General features: G+C 30.2%; 1 protein-coding gene across 2 annotated transcripts in view; it reads left to right on the top strand.

Annotated features, from left to right (window-relative positions):
* Positions 1-23991, top strand: part of LOC129958974 (glutamate receptor 1-like) — a 210457-nt gene that overhangs the window by 47882 nt on the left and 138584 nt on the right. For both annotated transcript variants that reach the window (XM_056071734.1, XM_056071735.1), the window contains exon 3: positions 12062-12310. In XM_056071734.1, coding sequence (XP_055927709.1) covers positions 12062-12310 — 249 coding nt within the window. The remainder of the gene's footprint in view (positions 1-12061; positions 12311-23991) is intronic.

Genomic DNA, 23991 nt, shown 5'->3' with positions numbered 1-23991 from the left:
CGTCTGTTCACTTTTGAATACGTCACGATAAAACTATACTCTACTGAGTACTCAACATTTTAATATTTTTTATTTAGAACTTCAAATATATGTCTATATAGGCTTCCAAAAAATAATCGATAAAAATCAATAAAAAAGTTTCACATAAGTGTTAGCTAGGCAAATTTAATTATCTGTAATATGGAATTATTTTGTAATATCAAACGAATTCAAAAACAGAATTGAATTTAAATTCATTTACTGTCACCAATATGAAAATGGAATTGAGAAAACTAATATTATATCAAAACATATTCCCTAGTGGAGCACTTCAGACATGGGAATGATAAGCTTTAGGAATGGTGACTTGTTCTCGATGCCCTGGTGGATACAGAAATGGTGTGGGGACCAGTTACCTCCTATTGATGACACGACATGTCTCCAATGGGAGGGGCTGTACTATGGCAGTGGTAGCCTTTCAGACACAACTTTAATTTCCATCTATCTGCATACGGTCATTCTGATTTTTCCGTGTGTCTTCGTGCACGTCAAAACAGTTGTTTATCGTTATGGTATACCAAAATATTTCGTATATTCCTTAAAGGATAAAAACTTTTTGTTAGTCCGAGATATAATCAAATTTCGTTTAAACGAAATCAAATGAAATAAGTCAAAGATTTCAAGTCAAAAGACTTGGAGATGACAGTTTTCTCGAGATAAATAAAGGAAAGAATATCCACTAGGATACAGAAGAAAAGTAAGTATTTGGCATTCGTCTTAAAGAATTCTCATTAAAAATTTATCTTAGAGTAGCTGTTGTAAATATGGGAGAAATTTAAAATTGTTCTCCTCAAGAATTTGACTGTAGCTTGAGATTTCAGGAAACGAATCGAATTTGACAGTTGATTAGTTCTTCTCTTACTAAATGTGAAAAAAGAGAAACAGTAAATAATTCATAATCATTGGAAAGGCAAATACAGAAATAATTTATTTTATACATCAATTTATATTAGCACATTAAAAATGCATATGATTTTAGAGCAAAAAGTAATATCTTTTACATAATTGACAATTAGACTAATCCGTATGGAATACGAACATTCTACCACTTGTAATTCGAAAGAATACCAGCCTAATCGATATTCAGAATACAAATTTGTCTAAGTTAAAGAAAATACAGTAGGTGTCGGATCGTTGAACAATTGAAGACAGGCTGTGCATGTAACCCAGCATTTCAGCTTATGACCTAGTGTTGTTAGAGATCAGTTATGTTTCACAAAATGAAAATGGCAATATCTAGCTTCAGATTTGCTGTTTCATAAAATATATTTTGAAATCAAATAATTTCTGTAATGAAAGTAGTACAAAGAGCAATTAATATTCACTTTCTGTTATCTGTTTTCCAGCCTTATTACAAAACATCATTAAAAATCAAAGTAATGCAGATTATAATAAATGAGAAAATGAAACTATAACGAATATAGTACTGTGCATCTAAGTTATTAAATATATAGAGAGGAATAAATAATAAAAATATTACCATAAAAGGTAATGATAGAAATCGATATACTTCTGTGTTATAAACAATTAGAGTCATTCAAGAAAAAAAAAGAGGAAAAGAACAATGTAAAATTTGGCCGAAAATTTTACATTGCTTTTATTATGGAGAGTTGATGAACATATCTGCGATCAATTATTTTTCAGTCCTTTTCGTTACAATTATCGAAATGGTCTAGAAATAAAAATAAAGTCTTAGAAAAGAGGGTTTTTGACTGCAAACAAGTAAGTTTTTTCTGTTTTTACAAATGTTCAATTGAAATTAATTAAAACATCATGGTTTAGTATGTAAGCAATTGTAAGAACATAAAATATGTAACGGAAATATTTGAATTTATTTGAGAGAAATTTTGAAAATGTAAGCTAAAAGAAGTAAGAGATTTTCAAAAAAATAATATTAAAAAAGTTGTATACTTCATATTTACATTTAATTAAATCTCATTTGGATGATAAATATTTACATAAAAAAAGCAAAACTTTATCTCAAAAGCCTTGGAAAATTGTGGAATATTTTGTGTGTATTTCCCGTTTATATTAAATTGGCATATGTTATCCAACTTATAGCTTATTCCATAGCAATCGATAGCAATTATTTAGGAACTTCTCGAGTGTTCCAAAGGGATTGTTGCTTCTAAAAATTACTTTTTCTAAAGGAAATCACAAATTCGTAGAAAATTTCAGCAATACTTAGATTTTTGCACATTTAAATAAATTTGGATTTTAATCTCACGAATATTTTTGGGGAAAAGGTGTATCATCGTTACTTAATTATAAATTATATAAAAATGGGATATAATTATAAAACATCTCATCTTATTTTTTAAATTGTAAGGATAATCCGCAAAGATATCTTTATTTAACCACAAGAACTTTTATCACAAAATTTAATATCCTTTAAGACAAGTTCTTATTCTGATTAGTGTAAAGCGTAATTACATCCATTACACTCATGTTTATAGAAATCTACTTAATGCTAATATTCTCTTCAAAATAAGAAATCGAATCGTAAATATAGAGCATTTCTTGAAAAATTTGCAAATTAGAATTTCGATTTTCGTTGCAATTTTGTATCTACTCTGAAAATACAGATGTTTGTAAAAGTAAATAGAATTATTACAGGGGAAAGAAAATGTTAACGTAAATTTGGGATTCTAAAACTTACATATTGTAGTTAAAAATACTATCATCAAATATTTTCAGAATAAATGTTGTATATTTTTTGTATCAATTTTGAACATATAGACATTAGAAAAAGTAAATAAAAAATAAATACATGAATGATTCATTATATTGAGAAAGGAAATGTTAGGATAACTACAAGTTTTTTAACTACTTAACTGCTTAGTTTTCTAAAACTTGTATATATTAGTTAAATGCCCATATGATCATATGGCGGTTTTTTTTTTTTTTTTTTTTGAAAAAAATTTAATAAAAACAGTTTTTTAAGATACGCTTTTTTAGAACACAAAAAAGGGGCTTTTAAAAATTAGTTTATTTTCTATATTTTATGTACATTGGATTTTAAATACATTTGATAATTCATTATTTGAAATATTATGGAATCTTAAAAAGTCCTTTTTCTTTCTCTTCAATTCTCTGCCAGGTAGCGTTATTTACGTAAAATTAAAATTCAACTAAAATTAATCAATCAATTTATAACTGAATTTTGAAAAAAAAAAAATAGAATACTGTCATCGAGAATGCTAAAATGCACAAAATTTCAGAGCTCAGATTGCTCAGAAAGTGAGTAAAAACAATGATCTAATTTAATCTTTATAAGCCTGAAACAACTAAAATTAAGCAAAAATTTATATCAAGGGGAAAAAGTTATCTAGATATTGCATTTGGCTGTTGCGGACATCATTTTATAAATTCTAAAAGTCACCCAAAGATTGGATATGAAAAACTGTAAAAAGAAATGAGCACATGGGTAAAATTACCTTTGCTCCATTGGATTTTTAGAAAAGATTTAGAATTTTAAATGTGTTTCCCAGTATAAGAATAAACGCCATAAACTGAATACTGCAAAAAGCAATGAAAGGATACTTTACATAATTTGCAATGTAAATGGTATCATATCTATCTGAAATGAGAAAATGATATGAAGGTTAATGCATGTACATATTTTAGAAGAATGATAGAGAGAAATCTTCGAAGCGCAATGGCAGTGGTGCGTCTCATGGTGTCAAAAACTGAATGATGACCACGTTCCTTTTTCCATAAACTCTTGTCAGAGACAAGATTTTTATCAATCTTTATATATTTTTGGTTTCTTATCGAAGATTTCAGTATCCTATGAGCACTGAAGGGGAAAAAAATTATTTTAGTAACAAAAATGTTCTATCAAAGAATGATGAAATATGTATTTCATTTCTTTTCAGTTTGATAGAACCCATTTTTCATACCGATTTCTTTTATTTACTTATTTACCTATTTTTTTTCCTTCCAAAGCTAGAATGATATTTAAAACATTTATTCTTTGTTTCAAATGCACTTAAAATTTTCATTACTTATTTCAGTATAGTATGGAAGAAGCTTAGAAATAAAATTCTTTGAATATCCCGAATAATCTTGTTTTTTTTGGAGGAATAGTTACAATAATTTTTTTTCAATTCATTTACAATTTCTGCAATATTGATTAAAATCATTATTTAATATAACAAAATAATTAATCATATAGTTATTTTTGAGATACTGCGTTGTGGGTTGTTTCTATTATTTTATGTTTTTCCATCGTTTGATTTGCAAATACTTTTTTTTTTAAATTTGAGATTCAAGTAAAAATAAGTAAAAAGATAATTCATAAAGCTTTTAGTCTTTAGCAGAAACAAAAATTACGTTAATGAATTATTTGAGTTGGTTTAATGTTACCAGCGTATTAAAATTTAATGGATAATTCTGCTTCAAATTTCTCGAGAAAAAATAAACTATAAAAGCACAAACATTTAACCCGTAACTGACGTGCGGTCTTTGAGACCGCTAGCGATGGATTTTTGGTCAACCCTATTCTATTTTTAGCTCAATTGAATGGATTGACCCTACAGCTTCCTGTTTTTTGACCTTCAATACACGTGCACTTTTTCAACCGATTACAGCGGATGCTTTTCAAAATAATTCAGTTATTTCTTTGAGCGTGGTCTCTAAGACCGCACTCCCTGTTAGTGTCCCAGTGATAAACAAGACTTAGTAGATGGGGCTAAAACTTAGGCCCCGAAATATTATCCAATTTTACTGATCCTATTATGAAACAATGTTCCAGGTACTTTTAAATGAAGCAGAAAGTGATTTTAGTGATAAGGATAATTGTACAGAAGAGTTTTTCGATGAAAGTTCGCTTTCAACTGATTGTGATATGTATGTTCAAACATAATTAATTTTTCTAGTGATAATGTATTTTGAAAAATTTATAAAATATATTAATATACCAAGATATATATATACAGAATTTATAGGTTTATTTTTATACAAGTTCTTAACCTGTATGTTTAAAATGCCATAGAAAACCGTGCTATGAAAGTCACACAAGCCTATAAAATAATGTCCAATTTTACGCATTGTCATTTTTTTTAATTTTTAATATAATTGTTGAATTTTACATTATATTGTCTTCTATTTACCTTAATATACTGTGAAAATAAATATGATTTAAAAAGTAAAAGTTAATATGTTTTTTCAAGACTATTATTTATTGTATCATGTAATTTGAGACGAAAATTTATGTTCCAACGCATTTACTATTTTCAATAATAATATATTTTGAAAAATTTCTAAAACATATCTACATATATATCGAGAAAAATATCTGCAAAATATATTGGCAGTTTTTCATACTTATACATTCATTAGAAAATTTAATTTGCGTGTAAATGAAATGAGGTCTCGTAGACCGCACCTCCCCAGTTAAGTCCTAAAATTTCGTCTCCCCAGTTAAGGGTTAAGAAGAGTTGCTAAAATTAATGAATACAAAATAGAATAAATTAGGCTCAAAAGATGTACTGAGATGACTTATATAGAGGAATTATATTTAGTTCTTTCATTTTAAGAATTATATTTTTAAGTATCAAATGTCAAATCTGTGTCTCAGACTGATACGATTGTATTTAACTTTTCTGATTGCCAGGCTGCAAGCAAATTCTAAAAACTATCTTTAATTGACATGCGAACATTAAACATATGTATGTGCAATCATAACTTTGTAGAATCAAAAAGATATTGATTGTGATCTTATTATATTACAAAACATTTATTATAATTTCACTGAGAAACAAGTCGCTAAATGATTTGAAAGGACGAATTTATGTCTTGTACGAAATATGTGTACTGAGGTTCTAAGTAAGAGGATACTCTGCAACTTGGCATACTCTGCAAAATGATACTAAGATCTATTGCTTTCATAATTAAAAATTTAAAAAGCATGAGTTAATTTTTAAATTATGAATTCTGAAAAGAGCTTTTAAATTTATTTAACATGAACAGTTTTTATAGACACATCTTCACCAACATACTAAAAAGTATTTTTTATTTTAATTATTTTTTAATTTTTAGAGTTTAATTTATTGTTTTTTAGCAATGAATTATTAGATTTAATTTATTAGATATTAATTTATTATTAGAGTTTTAATATTATGAAAGTTTGAAATCGAATTTTTCTCCTATTCATTACCAGGTTCGACTATAAATATAAAATGAAAGTCTGTATCAAATCACTTGGTTAGCTGATAATTCTGAAAATTCGTTGATATATTATCATCAAGGGCGCATACGCGTACAAAATTTCAAAACTCGACCGAATCAGAAAGCCGAAAGAAAATCGATTCCGAAATTCCCATCTTTAAAAGCACGAAACAAATACAGTTACATAAAAGAGTTCAAAAATCTGATCTTCTCTAAACGATTTAAATACTTAATTTCAATTAAATTTGAAATAACGCAAGAGTTCTATATGATAATATACAACTGTGGCGTTACAATATACATCTATGGCAAATACTGTATATAATATTATACAATGGCGTGCAAAAGTTAAGCAACAATGTAAATTTTAAGCAGATAGCCATGAAATTGCAGAAAAGGGGTAATTGCCATCAGTACAATGAATAAGCAATTCAGTGGAAAGTAGATGCGTGTGCAAATGTTAGGAACAAAATGTCATAAGCGACGTAAGTGTACTAATGTCATAAGCGACTACGAAGAAAGAAAGAATGGAGGTGCAATTAAAGACATTCGCTTCAAGTGCAAGTGAGTTCTTTCGTGAAATATGGCTGGAAGAAATCACCTGGACAACACGTGGAAGAATGATTGAAAGCTGGAGGAGGGGCGTAGTTTGACCAGTGTGCTGAACAGTTCGGAAGCAACAAAAGCGCAAAATTTTCACGTGTTTGGAACGTCTTTTAAATCATAGGTACAGCTGTTAGAAAAGTTGGTGGTGTCCGCCTTAGGAAAACAACTGCAGTGGATGACCGATATCGTCCTGCAGGCGAAAAGATCCCGATACCAGTCAGCAAGTGCCATTGCTCAGCAACTGTGCAGTTACAGGGCGGCGAGTGTCACCGTTTACTATGGCCAAACGCCTTCACAAAAGTGACCTATTCGCCCGACGTCCTGAACGCTGCATCCCTTTTAAAGTTGGCCATCGGTGGCGCAGTTTAGAGTGTTGTACATTTCATCAATGGAGTCGTATCCTCTTTAAGGACGAGTGTCGTTTCAGTAACGCAAGCAATTTTCAATCCCAGTTGATTTGGAGAGAGGTCGGGACACGGTTTCACCCCAGTAACACCACGAAAAGTGACCGTTACGGTGGTCCTGGAGTTGTGGTCTGAGGAGGCATTATGCTGAATTGGCGGTATGAGTTCCACGTTTTCGATGGAGGTTCTGTAACCATAGATCGCTATTGTAATGAGATGATCCTTCCGAGTGTGCTTCTGTTCCGAGATGTTATTGGACCAGACTTCGTTTTTATGGATGACAATGTACGTCCACACCTGACTGCTGATGTTCAGTAGCTACTGGAAAGTGCAGATATCACTCGAATGGATTGGGCAGCATTCTCCCCTGATTCAAATCCCATAGTGTGGATGTGTGGGATGCTGATTTAAATAATATGTGTGGGATGTATTCGGGAGACGCCTTGTGGCACGATTTCCTCCTCCTGTGGAACACCCAACACCTGAAACAGATGTTGATTGAAGAATGGGCAATCTTACTTCAAGAACTGATGGACAATTTGATGTTGGTTATGGAGAGACGGTGTGAAGCAACTATTGCAATAAGGGAAGGCATATCCCATACTATGGGACATCTGCTTGTTATTTTTCCTCTTGGACAGACAATCATGTATAACGATACTTTTTATTTCAATAAAGTCTTTTTTTTTCATACTATATGCATCGTATTCAATTATGAGCAAATAAACTTTCGTCATCGTCAAAAGTACAAAATGCTGTCCCTCATATTTGAATTTCATGTCTGTCAGATGATTTCTCGTAGAGTTATGGCTAAAAACACACATCTTGCTTAAGTTTTGCACACCCGTGTACAAATAATCCATGCTTTTTAAAGTTACAAACTCATGGTTAAAAATATTTTAAACGGACAATATACGATTAATATATTTACTAAACGACTATTAGTACTGCTGTTTTGTAGAACAAAACACTACTCCTTTAAATAAATTTATTTTACAGCGAAATATGTAGTCCCAAATATTGTAGTTATTTTATTTTCTGATAAATGACTTAAAAATTTAAGGGAAATTTTTATAATAAAAAATATTCGCTTCTAATCAAAGAAAATTGAATGTGAAAAATTTTTAATAATGCAGACTTAATTATTAAAGTATCTTGCTCAAATAGTAATATTTGTTAATTTCAATGTTTCAAATAAAGGAAGCAAAAAAAAAAAAATCAGTAGTTCCAAATATAAACACTGAGCAAAAGGATCACAAAGCGGGAATAGCAATTTTGATTTTTGAAGAATAGAAAAAAAAATAAAGAAAGAGAATTTTACTCTTCTATATCTACTAAAATTCAGTAAATGTGCTTTTTCTTGTCAAAATCGAATAGATATCTCAGCCACAATCTTCAGTTAAAAAAATGGTATAAACGGAAAGGGCTAAAAGAGGAAACGGATATTACATCTGCTTTTCCTGGGAAAATGCATTTTATTTCCTTAAGGCATGGCATTGAAAGGAAATAAAATTCTTCTAGAAACAATCTTTTGAACTTTGAAAGTAGCCCCTCTCTTTGTGTCCTCACCCATTTGAGCCTTCTATGCATAGTTATTGATCAACACTTGGCTTTTCTGTAGCTCTCAATTGTGATGAGATTTCTGATACTTATTTATATGTCGGACGATTTGAGGTAGCAGAAGCGATTTTGTAATATCAAGATACAATGCAATGATAACGTAAATGATTCCTTTTTATTACTTGCTTTGGTTCAAATCAATATAAGAGATGTGAGGTAACTGAAAAATGAAAATGGCATTGAGAAGCATTTGTTAGAGATGAGTGCAAAATTTAAATATATTTAGTAATATATAACGTATATGCACTAGTCATCGTACCTTCAAATATTTGCTTCAAAATCAGCATATATCATTGCATTTTAATATACTCTTTTGTATCTATAACCGGGCGATTGACTAAATATATTTTACTATACAAATATCCATGGTGGCATGGTATACCTATAATATTATAGGTATACCATGTTCCTGTTTATTAAGGGTATATTTATAGGTATACCATGTTCCGGTATATTAAGGGTATATTTATAGGTATACCATGTTCCGAAATATTATATATAATATTCCAGTATCGCAAATGTTAAATGCGTAGAAGTAGACTCAGTTCCGGTACATTTGAACGACTTCTATAGATATCCTTTTTTTATTTCAAATGAGAGTATGAGAGATTGACATATTTTGTTAGTGCATAATGTTGTTCTTCAAAAGTCATTAAAAAAAGCCATTTTTCCAAAAAAATAATTTATTGATTAAGTGACCTCATTTACATAACTATTCTTAATTACTTCAGAGGATAACTATGCAGTAATTGAATAATAAATTTGTTTGATGAGAATATATGAAAATAAGAAAAAAATATGTCTATTGTTTCAGCCTGCAATTTATTACCTGCTCCCATTGCCCTAAATAATTCCTTTTTTTTTTACTGTTTCTAACCAAAAATATTACATAGTTCAAGGAATATCACATGTAAATAATCGTAACTATTTAATATTTTCATATTGGAATACTTTATAATAATTTTGCCTCTTTGTCCAAAAAAAAATTGAGAAAGGAACATTTATAACAACAGAAATGACTGGATACATGACAAGGACATATTTCAAATTGAAAAACATTTTCACATTTAATAAAAAAATGAGCAGTTCAATTTAGTAGCAGAAAATAGAGCTATCATTTCAAGAGTGTGCAATTCATCTATTTTTTTTTCTTACATTTAATTCATTTGTAAAAAAAACTTCCCTTTTATGAAATTCAACTCTATGGAGAAGAATCGCTTGTATCTGACTCATGTAAATTGTAAACGAGTCAGTCATTCACCACAAAAATAAATTTGGATTGAAAGAAATTCATGCTCCTTAAACTTACTATATCTAGTACCACGACTTTCCTCGTTCCTACTTCTGAATGCATAAGGAGGTTTCATTCTAACACTTTGTCAAGTTTGTCAGTGAAAGTATGTTATATTTGTTGAAAACTCAGCCATTGATGATCAAAATAAATGACTTCATCTATATTTGTAGCCTCTCATTCGTGTTGAAATGAGTCAAAATCTTCATCTTCTTCACCATCAATATCACATTTTCATCTCGCTAGTCATTAGTTATTTCTTTTTTAATGTCAAATTATTATTAACCAAATTTCAAACTCGGAAAATAGTTTAAACATGGAAGATTTTTTTAATGTAATTAGTTCATTTGCCATTAGTAAACAAACATTAGTGGCTAGACGGAACAGTGTCATGTTACTAGATCTATAGAGTTTATTTACTATATGAAAGTTCTCTATCATACAATATATTGTTTCTCACGCGTGGAAAACTAACAATACTCGTATTTTTTCAGATGAAAATCCAAAAGTGAAAACTGCAGTTTTGTAGAAATCGTTATATCCTATTAATCTAAGAAATACACGGCATCGCATATTATCATTAATATAACCGAAGTATAAAATGAAGAATTAACAAATAATAATGAATTAAAAATACGATTTCCCGCTTAATGAACAAAATTTCAACTACAGTATACAAACATTGGAAAGAGCGGGAAAGTGGTTTTCTTCTTCCCAATTTTTCAAAATGATTATTCTTCATATTATATAATTCTATCTAGAAATTTTCCCTCAATTTCTTTAAAGAAAATTTCTAGGAAAAATTTCATGATTTTTTTATAGGAAATTTAGATACGGAAGTGAATATATATTAACATTTCTGAAACTATTTCAATGTGTGTGTGTGTAATGATATCTATTAATTCAATATAAATCCTAATTAATGTTCTAATTTTTTATTTTAATTTAGCCCATATTAACTTCATTCTAAAATGTTCTTCCATTTCCTGATCCAATTTACCTTTTTATTTAATTAATTAATTATACACTTGCTCTAGAAAACTGCTCTCCGAGTGAAGAGATAAAAAAAGCCTGAAGGCTTACAACATTCTTTTAAAATTCCCTTGCCTAAATCGACACGCGTTAAAGAAACCCCTATCAAAATCTACAGTAAAACCACTGAAGGAAAAATATTTGGTCTCTTCTGCTCTTGTGCCGCGATGTAGATTGGTGTATTTATTATCACTTATTCTTTGTACCTATATTATGACTCCCGTGGTGACATAAATCGAAGTTTTAAAATTTGAAAAGTTTCTTCTATTCGGCGACGGAACTGCTCAAATATGTTTACACACACACAAATAAGCATTTGAAGAAAAGTATTGCTAATGAAATTCTACAACAAGTTCAGTAGGAAATATGAAACACATATTTCCAGAAATACTGAAATATATATTTTCAGGTACGTTTGTGAACATTTATTTATGTCGAGTAAATGAAATATTTTTTGCCAAAATGTTATTTGTGCAAAACTAATAGCGAAGCCAAAATAATATGAGCAGTGAAGAATATAGAGAACAAAAATGCATTTAATGTTTGGCACGTAAGTCAGTTTTGGATCAAGTTGCTAATATTATTTGGTATTACGTAAATATATCGCAAAAAGAGATTTAAGGGAAGCATTCTGTAAACGACATATGAAGGGCAAGCTTTCTAGTGAAAACTTTCGTTAATCCTCATTTATACCCAGATAGAGACAAAACTAAGATTGTATTGATCAAACATATGAGGTCTTTTTCATTCAGCTTTGTATTGTTTCTGGAAATTGTGCACATGTCATTTCTAATTACATAAGTCAAACGTTTCGGGCATTATGCTTAAGGATTTTAATAGATGCTAAAATCCTTTATTAAGTTATTTATTTCCCACTTAACATAATTTTCTTTTCTAGTGTGCTCTCAGCTCCATAGAGGAATCTTCACTCTGTTATCTTCAACTTCAGATGCAACGTATGAAACCTTAGCAGCATATACAAATGCCTTTCATTTGCCATTTTTAAGTCCTTCACTTCCTCAAGTCAACTATGACAGGCCTATGCAATATGGTATTAGCATGAAACCTCAGTACCTCAAAGCCATTTTAGATATTATCAAATACTATCAATGGAAATCAATCATTTATCTTTATGATTCCGACGATGGTGAGTACCAAGACAAATTTTTTACCACTCAAATATATTTCGCAAGACAATTTAATTCTCAAAAATTTCATTGCCTCAAACAATTCGTGTCGAGAGCAGTTAGTCATTTCATCAGTTTAGTTTTGACATTAAGATTGCGAAGCAGGATAAATTATGTAAAAGCCCCCTTAAAGCAGTAGTTTCAGCAATTGAAATCACTTTCACATGAATGGTTTCTGTTCATTGAATGGTATTTTTATCGTTACACCAGTGTATAGTTTCCAGTTTATAATCATCAGATTATAGTTTCTTTTAGATATTTTTTTCTAAGATCGTTTCTAAATCAAATTATTTTTAATGTTTTTTGCTGTTATCATAAGGATATTTTTTTAAAATTTTGTTTGGACTTTATTTTCTTTTATGTAAAGTTTAAGAGAACATTTCAAGAAAGAGAGAGAGCATGAAATACTTATGAATTTTACTGCTTACCATTAGCTACCAGAAGCGAAAATCTGAAATGGTTTGCACCTGCATTTGAAAAGTTCTTGATTCAATTGTTCTTTTGTTCTTTATTTTCGACAATTTTTAGACATTTCATTTTATAACGAAATACAACTTCTAAATATAATATTACTAGATTTTTAAAATTCATTCATATTCTTTGCAAGTTTCACTATTTTGATATAAGCTGATAATTATAATGATCAAATCAAAATAATGCATTTATTTAAAACCAAGTGGAACATTGGTTAGAACCCAAGTTTCTAACATTGGGAGAAATATGCTTTGCGATCTTTTAATTCACCAATGATTTACGTGAAAGCTGTATTTTATCTTTAGTAAAATGAAATAAAGGAAATCTTTATAACGAATAAAACGCTAAGCTTTACAAATTAAGGCGTTGCTAGTTTCTGAAACTGACTATTGTCAATTCCGCTTAGTCATATGAATAGTAATTTTTTTTCAAAAGATAAATTATAAATTTCATCAATAATAAGTTAGTGCAATCCATTTCCAAAAAAATCACGAACATTATAATAATTTGTAATATTTACTCCTTTCGGGTTGATTTAATGTGAACTTAATCTATCTAGTCTTTAAACAGAAATGTTTCTTTCTAAGACAGAAACTTTCTTAAAACGAAAGAACAATTTATTATTTTAAAAATAAATTAGTTTTCAGTATTATCACTTTGTAAAATTATATAACTCAAGCGACTTCATTAGCCATAAAGAAAGATATTTTAAAGCACTATTAGTTCCTAAAATAACCTCAGGAAGATTCAGTTGAGATATTTTTGAAATTTAGCTTATATGAAACTCTTATTAGCACATGCATAGTATATGCAGTTCTTGAATGAAACAACAATTAATTTTTAATATAGTAATGTTTTTACTGCATGGGTATTTATTGTAATACATTTATTAATATGACATTATAATGATCAAATTTGCACAAACATATAAGAACAAAGTCATTCGAAATACTGAATTTAGCATCTTAACTCCATTCAATTTTTCCATCCAATTGATTCTAAATGTGTTTTGTCCCTATGTATATTATGCGGTAGCGAACAAATAAAATGCTATTACATATCACACAATGTCCACTTTAATCTGCACTAATAGCGAATTTTGAAACTGTTTTAAAATCTCCCATTTGGAGAAAGGTCACGACAAACTATGTTTCGTTCTGTTTGAGTGAATAAATGTGCTTTCGTGAAGTTTGCAAAGTATAATCCTTTATGCATTTGCTACTGCCCCCCTAATAGCCATATGAAATATTTTTTTCACATCCTTATCATTTTAACAAAAAACGCTGTATCCAATTTCGACTAAAAATGAAGAATTGAATGAACGGCTCATTGAGGGAGTCATTGGAATAGTCCACAGTCATCTAAAACCCTAGCTTTACAACGTGGTCTGTTTTTACCGACGACCTTTTCTACTCAAACAGTTTTATTTTAAAGAAGATTCAGGGTAATGAATTGAACTGTGCTCTTATTAACTGAAATCAGTCAAATAGAATCCTGCGCTTCATTTAAATAATTTGACTATTTCTAATAGAAATTGGCCACGATTAAAATTGAAAGCCAGTAAATAACAAAATATAATACATTAACTAAACGATTAACATTACAGTAGATATCCTGTTGTAATATTGATAAATTGCTTATTATAGAGTTAAGACACAAAGCTATAAATTTAATTAAATGTCCAATTAATACTTGCTTTTATAGCATTTTCAACTCCAATAATAAGTCCGAAAGCGTAAGAAAAATTGATTTCGACAAAACGAAACGAAATGACTGCATTTGAAATGAAACCAGATATGACATTTTTTAAAAATTAATGTGACTTATAATCTAAAAATAATAATTATTCTCCGACCTCATATCTATAAGTGAAATTATGTAATTCTAATTTCCTGTCAAAATTACGCTTGAAACTAGTGTTTTATAATTTCACAAAATATTTTTTGAAAAATCAAATGTAATATAAATATGATAAATATTTACTTTAAAACAAAATTTATTGCTACCGAAACGAACGTTATAACAAAAGAAATTCTAAAATTCGAACACATTCAAGTAACGATTAATCGAAAAAGAGATAAAAGATATAAAATAAATATTAATCAAATTTAATATGGTGGCTTTTTATATATTGGCTTACACAACAAAGAAATAGAATTAGAGAAAACCTAAAAGTGAGGATAAGATTTTTCTCTCCGATTTCTAAGCATAAAATTAAGGATGTTCCTCCTTAAGTATTTTCTTTTCTTACATGTGTAAGTGAAATGAATAGTTGGTAGTTGTAACTTAAAAAATAGCTGCGGGGAAGGAGGAATCGAGACAGGGGTTCAATTATTTTATCATAGAGTTGAATCTCGTGAAACTTAAAATTGGTACATACATTTTTTATCACAAAATGTTCGAAGCCTTATAAAAAATATTCAGAAAAAAAATGATTCGTTTTATTTCAATGGAATTCATATCTGTGACTGGATGGTATAAAAAAAACTGAATTGTCATGGTATATTTTTCATATATTAAATCAGTTATAAAATTCTTTCGTACATATGAGCCTACTATCAGAACGATAATTTTAAATCTTTTCAGAGAAAACTATCCTTTGAAAACAAATGCTTGACTTTTATTTCATAAATTTTAGGCAAGACGTTTTGGAACACGAAGATTTTCATGATTTGGGGACAAGGTTGTCATTACTAAACGGTTTGTGAAAATGCAACCTTCAGTTATGTGAGTTAGATGGCTTACCATAATATTAAAATCTACACAGATGAATTTTATTATGTTCTTGAATGCTATACTAAGCTGTGATGTTATAGGCTATGTTATGGATGAAACTATAAATGCATCAAAATGAAAGGAAACAAATAAATGTTGGGATTGTTATAATCAAATAATTTGCAGATTATTATTATTTTTGGAAGTAATCCGCTCAATATTAAATAATTATATACCTTTTTAAATAATGAAGTACACGATAAAATAAACAATATGGAAAGGATCGTTTCATTATACTTTTGAGAAAGCGCCAAAGCTCTTTGTCAGTAAAAGATTGGAGAACAGTTAATGTTAATGAAACATGACAATTAGTTGGTAGAATCCAGATTTATGAACATTTTTGAATAGTGTTCTGGTTGATGTAGAAAACTTGATATTACATATTTTTTTATAAAATATATTTATTTTTGAAAATTCTAATGCTTAGACGAATAACAAAAGTTTTACCAATTACAATAATAACATGACAATTTATTTTGTATGAAACGAACCTCCCCGCTGTCAAGAGCCAGAAAATATATAAAGTGCATCAATTCATTCTACAGTATAACAATTGGAGGGAGCGAGGGAAAAGTAGAAAGAGAAAGAAAAAAACCTATTAGCATAAATTTTTCGGTAGAATTTATAGCAACTTTTTCCCCTTTCTTAATCTTTAGTTCTATATTGGGGGGATCTAAAATAAATCCTTAGAGACGTTAAAAAATGAAAAGAAACACCTTCAAAAATATCTCATTAGTCATTTAATAAAGATTTTCAACGAATACAGTAGGAATTTGCTTGTGGTCAAGTCAGTGCTATGAGTTGTGTATACCAATATGCAACACCATAAATAGATCTAGATGATTTTTTAAAGTATTTTAATGACCTATGAGTTAGTACAATATATGAATTATTACCATATGAAAATTTTTGATTCAAAACACTGACGATGGAATACAGTGTATAAATTGTGCAAATTTTAATTGATCGTTTGTACAGGTTCAGGAAGCATAAGATATAAACAGTTCCACTTTGTTTAGATTGACTGAATATAAAAAAAAAATTTAGAATACTTTAAAGGTAGCATTTCGAAAAACAATCGTTAAGAATTATTATATATTATTTCTTACAGTTGATTGCTCACCCTATATATGTGAATTTGAAAGGACAAAATTCTATGTAAATTCATTTCTATGTCGATAACGAATTCAATCCATTAAAAAGAAAAGCAAACAATTTTCTTCATCAGTTGTCCTTTAGATTCAGCCATAATAAAAAGTCTTCCTTAAAACAGCAGTGAATAACTATAATAAGATCAGTAGACTCAATCGAAATTAAGAAATAGGAGCGTTGCAATTTGCGATTAGTTCATCAAAGTTTTCTGTAATTTAGAGAACCATCATTTATATTTTATTTCATGGATGATAAATATTCCCAAATTGTTGGAAATAACGATGAATGATAAGAAATTTATTTCTTTTCGGTAAAAGGATAGGAGTGCTAAAAATCAATCTCAAACAGGAAATTGCAAAGCCCCGAGAATTATTATTCTATCTAGAGAATTAATTTTCGATTAAGATTCACATTACAAGTTGTCATAATAAACCTCGTTCAGCCGTTTTGCGGACAATTTCTGTTTCGAAATGGATTTCGTTTTAAATTTGCTATCGGTAAAGGGAATTTGCCGAAATCCTTTTTTATATTGTAATTGCTCTCAACCTTATTTTTTGCCTCTAGTGCAATTACCTATTTCTTCAATGCAATATAGATTTTTTTTACTTATTTGCATATATAAAAAGAGGAATATATCATGATATTTTATTTTTATTATATACACTCATGTTCAAAATTAAGGTCACAAAAGTGTTTTTCAAATTAATTCTAAATGGCTACCAGTAAAATTTAAACAAATTATATTTTATATATTGTGAAGGACGGTAACACGATATTAACCTGGGCATCAGGGATTTTTGCCTGCAATTTTTTAAATATTGCATTAAAACAAAAAATTTAACTTGTTTCCAGTGAAAATGAGTTCTCATAGACTTTTAGACGATTTCTTGAGTTGGAAAGTCGTTGACAGGCTTTAATCTGGGCTGTCTCAAGCGGAGGTGGCTCGATGGTTACAAGTGGCCCCGAAAGTGGTATCCAGGTTGTGGAATCATTCAAAACAAGTGGTACTGTAACCAGGAAGGCCAGCCAAGGCCGTCACTGAGCAACAACGCTTGCACAGGATCACTATTTGGCATTAAGCTCACGACGGCATAGGCTGACAACGTCTCCTCAACTTGCTCGTGACCTTGCTGCTGCGTCTGCAGTAAAAATTTCCAGAGAACAGTATACAGACGTCTAGCAGAGAGAGCCCTTTATGCCCGGGGACCAGTTGAGTGCGCCCCTTTGACTGCATCCAACAGAAAAGTCCGGTTGTTGTGGTGCCGAACACATCAGTCTTGGGCACAGCAAGAATGGGGGCATGTTCTTTTCAGTGATGAGTCGAGATTTACCACACAGAGGGACACTCGTCGAATCTTCATCTGGAGGGAGCGAGGAGCTCGCTATCTTCCCTCCTACGTAAAAGAAATCGACAGATTTGGTGGCAGAGGAATCCTTGTCCGGGGTGGCATAATATTGGGCAGTCGTACACCACTGCACGTCTTCAAAGCGGGTATTGTCAAATCACATCGCTATAGGGATGAGATCCTTGAAGCCTATGTGAGGTTGTTCCGGGGTGCTTTTGTCCCAGACTTCATGTTTATGGGCGATTACGCGCGTCCACACAGAGCCCAGATCGTTGATGATTTTCTTGAGAAAGAGGATATTCAACGTATGGACTTGCCCTCGATGTCTCCGGATCTCAATCCTATTGAACATGTTTGGGATGGTCTCGAAAGAGCCATTTCACAGCGTAACCCCCCTCCTAATACCCTCCAAGAGTTAAAAGCCGCGCTTTTGGAAGAATGGGCTTTGTTGCCCCAAACATTTATTGACACCCTCATAAACAGTATGAAAGCTCGTTGTGAAGCTTGTATAGCAGTGCATGGTGGTCACACTCCATATCAGACAGGGTTTTCTCGAGATAAATGCTTTATCTCTGATTCATAATGTAACACTTTTTGATATACACTGTTTCTTAATTCCGAATTAAAATCTTTTCCATGTTGTTATGTGTCTATGTTCTTTTTTCCATTGCAGTGTACCTCTGTGACAAATTTCGTGGCAACACAGTGGATAGTTTTTCATTTTTCGCATATTTTATGTTTGTGACCTTAATCTTGGACATGAGTGTAGATACAAGATTTCTCTATAAGGCTATATATATGTCTAATAATTTTTTACTTAATAAATGAACTTCAATTTTCCATAACGCTTGAATCCGTATTTCTAATTCTTTTAATGTTTATAAATTGGAAATTCTTATTTATTTTGCCAAAGGTACATTTAAATATGATGATATATTTTCCCTATTATAAATAAAATATTCTAACATGAAAAATTGATTTTCAATTTCAGCATTGTTTCAGTACCGTTTACTATAGTGACCACAGCAATGAAATTTTTCATCTACTTCTTTATTCATCTATTAATCTGTGTACTGTAGTTGAAAAAAAATAATAGCCCTTTATGATAATACTGTTTTCAGCTTCAATTTATTTTGTTCTTACTTTTTCCAAGTGAAGTTCATCCATTCCAACTGAAAATTCCCAAAATCCATTACGATTGTTTGAAAAGTACTTTTCATTTCTATTTATAGCTTTCTATTCAGTTTTCTGAAGCAGGTGCAGGTCAAATAATTTGTTAGTCACATCCTTTAGTCACAATGTGCTCATTAAATAAAATTTTAAAAAACAATAGGAAGCACCGAAAAAGACAGAAACAGCACACATTTTCAAAACAAATTTGAATGAATTAGAAGCCATTTTCCGAATCGTGAAACGAATTAGAAGCAAAAGGGTATACATGCTAACGATAATAGATGGCTCTTTCTCAGCCTTGATGCAAAATTTACAGATCGCCAAAGAAAATGTGAAAAAAGAACATTGAGTCAATTTGCTGATTTCTCTGTCATATTACTTCCCCTACACCAATTTGGATTATTTAAAGGTATGGAAGAGATTCGTGTTTTAATAACTTTGCTTTAGCAAATGACACAAAGGAAACCACTTTTATTTTAGTGCACATTATTGCAACTAGTTTCATTTTTTTATATTAATAAGACAAATAGATAAAACAAATCATTAAATAAAAAACAAATATATCTTAGACTTTTGTTCCAGATTTAATAAAGAATGAGTGCAGAACAAACGATTGAAAAAATTTTTCATCCATATTCCATATAATACTGACAGAAGGTAGTTTAATTATGATGTAACTAGATTCACCACGCAATGAATGTTGTTAGTTTAACTCAGGTAAACTGCAAAATATTCAATATTAAAGGCAACAAGTAAGGATTTTACCTTAATAAAAGTTAAAAATCATTTTAAAATAAATCCGTATATTTAACCACATGAAAAAACTTTTTCAGCACAATTTATTTCTGAGCTGATAACCTGCTCCTGCTGAAAAAGTTTAAATGATCATTTTAACATTTGATTTACTGTGTTTAAGGTACTAATATTCCAAATGACGTTTTTGATAGAAACATAAATTTTGTTTGATAAGTTTAATTGTACATAATAATTATTCATAATAAAGTAAGGTCGTTCTGAATAATAATAGAAAAGAAATCGCCCTCTAAAATTGTACAACAATGTTTTATTTTCGAATAAATCAATTTTAACGATACAAATTGTAAGGTCTTGAACTCTACTGGGATCACTTTATTAAGAATTATAAACGATTGCATCTAACAATTCAATTGAAATGATTGGATTCTTAATCGAGTCAATAAGTAATAAGGAGTGAAATAGTTTGTTATCACTAAAAGTATTTGCATATTTTCACTTTTTGTTTCCTCAATATTCCAAGCATTCTTTGACAAAACATAATAAAAAATTTTCAAAATGTGAATAATCCCTCTAAATTTAGATGACCCATAAAAATACATTAATCGCTTTCAAATGATTATTTATGTGCACAAAAATGCTATCTTAATATTGTTATTTCACAAAACTTCGATTCATCCATGAAAAATATTTCGATAGCACCAACGCGGTTTTCATTCTTTTCAGCAAATCCAAATTTTCTTTCAAAAGGCATTTTATAAGCCGATATACTAATTTTTTGATGGATTAGGTTTAGAAAAACAGTGTTTACAATAATTTCCTTCCTTTCTACTTTGATATCAGATCGAAGAATGAGCTTTCGTGTGTTTCAAGTAAAACAGGAGAACAAACCCTTTTTAATTAGACTGAAACAAGATATAAAGTAATTTTTGAAGAATTGTTCCTTTCTTTTTCCTCACGGAAAATCTATGAATTATAAAAAATAAGCAAATAACAAAGTAACTGAATTTTAATTTGAAGCAGAACCTCCTTTCAGCTTTCGCAATACAAACCAATATATATATATATTATTCCCCTAAGAAGCAGCATTTCTCTGGGCGGCTGTTGTCGAAGTTAATTTAATGTTTGAATGAACTGGGAATGGAGTGAACTCATTTATTTTATTGGTAACAAAACAGCATACATTTCAATATCATTTTCTTACTTGCAGTATCTTATTTTAAGAGATACTACTTAAGATAAAATTCCTGTTAGCTCTCGTATATTTCGAAATGAGCATCCCGAGTTGAAATTTGACATTTGATACTTTGCGTAATTGAACTTCCTTTTTCATTAATATGAACAATATATCAAATCTGCGAAGTGAAACGGTTATTATTTGCTGGAATAAATTGGCATTGGTTTCATTCTCCTTAGCTCACTGCTACAGAATTAGGTTTCGGAAAATTTGCTTTCCCTTTCAAGAATAAATTAGAGCTTCTCAAATTAAATAGCGAAAATTTGCTTTTATTTTGCGTAATACAATTCTTCACAATGTCTCTTAGGGGGAAAACTGTATTAGAATGTCTTCAACAAATATGCATCGCTTGATTTCAATAGGACACACAAATTTTTCAGAAAAGCTATTGTTACAAATCTGTAATTTTGCTACCCGGCACGAATAGTGTCATCGTTAGAAAAAGCGTTGTAAAATCTGTCCTGTGAGTACTGAGCTTGGCGACCATTTGGCGACTTGGCGACGAATTTGGCGAGTTTGGCGACTATATGGATTATACTGGAAAGTTCGAGAAGTTTCACGAGCCTTCCAGTAGGAACCAAGATACACTCAGATACGCCCTGAATGGTCTGAAGATTCTAGCCCCACCTCCCGGAACTGTAAAAGACGGGCACTCTGAAGCTGCAGTGAAGTTGTGTAGATCGTCAGAAGTCGTGTGTATCGTCAAAAGTTGTGTGTGTGAGAGAGTCGGAGTCGCCGACAAGTAGATATTTTGAGAGGATTAGACAGCAAGCAAGCAAGCTGCTGAACTAGCGATTAAATGTGTTGCGATTGATTAGCGGTATTTGTAGAAGAAAAATTTTGTAACATTTGGTGTCAGACAATTTTGTAACACTATGTTTCAGGGGGACTTTATATCTCATCAAATTTCACATTCAAAGCTAACATAAACAATATGATCTTTTCTTTTACAAATTTATATTTTTAAAACTGTTTCAAGCAGTTGATGCTTGAAAATGAAGAAAAGAAGTTTCAAATTTTGTTTTCAACTTCACTCAATTACATTAATTGTCTTTTCCGTCTTTAAGTTATTACAATACGTGCGGATATTACGAATTTTATACCTTTCAAAAAGATGGGATCCCATCTCATTGGGGTTTGGGTGTACCTCGCCTACCTAAGAGAGGAGCTTCCCGAACACTGAATTAGGCGTGCTGGTAACATTGATTTACCCTTCGTCACATGGCCATCAAATTCCCGGGATCTTACTTAATAAGATTTCTTTTGGTGGGATTATACGAAATAATTTGTTGATAACACCCTCATTATGGAAAGCAGGTAATGAACTTAAAAAATGCACCAATGCTGCATAAAACACCGTTGAACGTGTAAAACCTCAAATTGAATTAAAAAAAACCGTGACTACAAATTAGATATTTGACGTGTTAGGAAGGGTTCACTCCCTCAAACATTTGTAACTAAAAAAAAAGAAAAAAAAAAAAAGAAACTGGATTATTTTTTTTTTGTTTTTATATGTCACTGATTTTATTATGTGTAACAATTTTGAAAATATAAGTATTTTATAACCGGTCATTCAGTTATGCTAACTCTGTATAACATAAGGATATTAAATGTACTTGGTGTGTTTTGTCAACTAAGATTTTCAAAGAACTTTGCTATAGTCTTCTAATTAATTAAATTCTATCCTAAAATTAAAAATATATAAGCACTTTAAATAAATGAAATTCATCATAAATTGATAAGATAAATTAATAAGATATAATTCATGATAAATTATAAGGAAATTCATTCCCATTAGAAATAAAATTCATTCTTTTAGAAACACTAGCGTAAATAGCTTGACATTATGAACTACTTAATAGTAATTTTCAGCATTTCAACAGAAAATTATAAAAGCGAGTTGTTTTAATTGATTAATGCAAATGTGATTGTCCTATTTTTTATGTTTAGTGTAATGCAATTATTCTTTTGTATATACTTTATCTCTGATCAATAACAATATTCTTCCACCATTAACATTGCTAACTTTATTACTCTGTATTATGTACAAAAGCATTCTGATGTCTGTAAATTTTTTTACATCATATCGCCAGCTAAAATTTGAGTCTTCAATGGTAATGGATTTTTTCAAATACATTACCAAGCCTAAAGATTTAATCTTTATAAATTACCAGTTCATACGCTCATTCTTGACTGGGGAGAGGGGGGGGGGGTTAAGAGCAATAAATCAATATGTCTGGCTTGGCGTTAAAGAGAAAGAAAAAAAAAATAAAAGGAAACCAATAGCTTACACGATTGAACGTGAAACACTAAGTCGCATGTCAAGCCTTATACGCTCAATTTGTCAAGCACAGGCTAAGTTTGAGGCCCAATAGTACAACGATAAGAAAGTCAGGAAAGTTGATTTGAAACAAAGTGACCGATGTGGGACTAAAGCTGTTTAATGAAAGACTGTAAAAAGATTTTCCATTCAAGGAGACTGAAAAATTACAAGAACGAACCTGAACACTAGAATTTGATTAGATTTCAAAACATTGATAAATGCCTCACTATGTATTTTTATGAATATCATGAAAGAAATGAAGAGCCATTTTACATTCCGTCATGGTTTATAAATATTGCAAGGATGTGTTTCTTTTAACATGACTATAATATATCCTTTGGTAAAATAATAACAGATCAAAAAGGAAATATTCAACTAAAATATATATACATGTATATTAATTTAATG

This window comes from Argiope bruennichi, chromosome X1 (genome assembly GCF_947563725.1).
Source record: "Argiope bruennichi chromosome X1, qqArgBrue1.1, whole genome shotgun sequence".
Classification (NCBI taxonomy): Eukaryota; Metazoa; Arthropoda; class Arachnida; order Araneae; family Araneidae; genus Argiope; species Argiope bruennichi.
The sequence above is the reverse complement of the archived record's forward strand: the minus strand, read 5'-3'. Positions and strand labels throughout refer to the sequence as shown.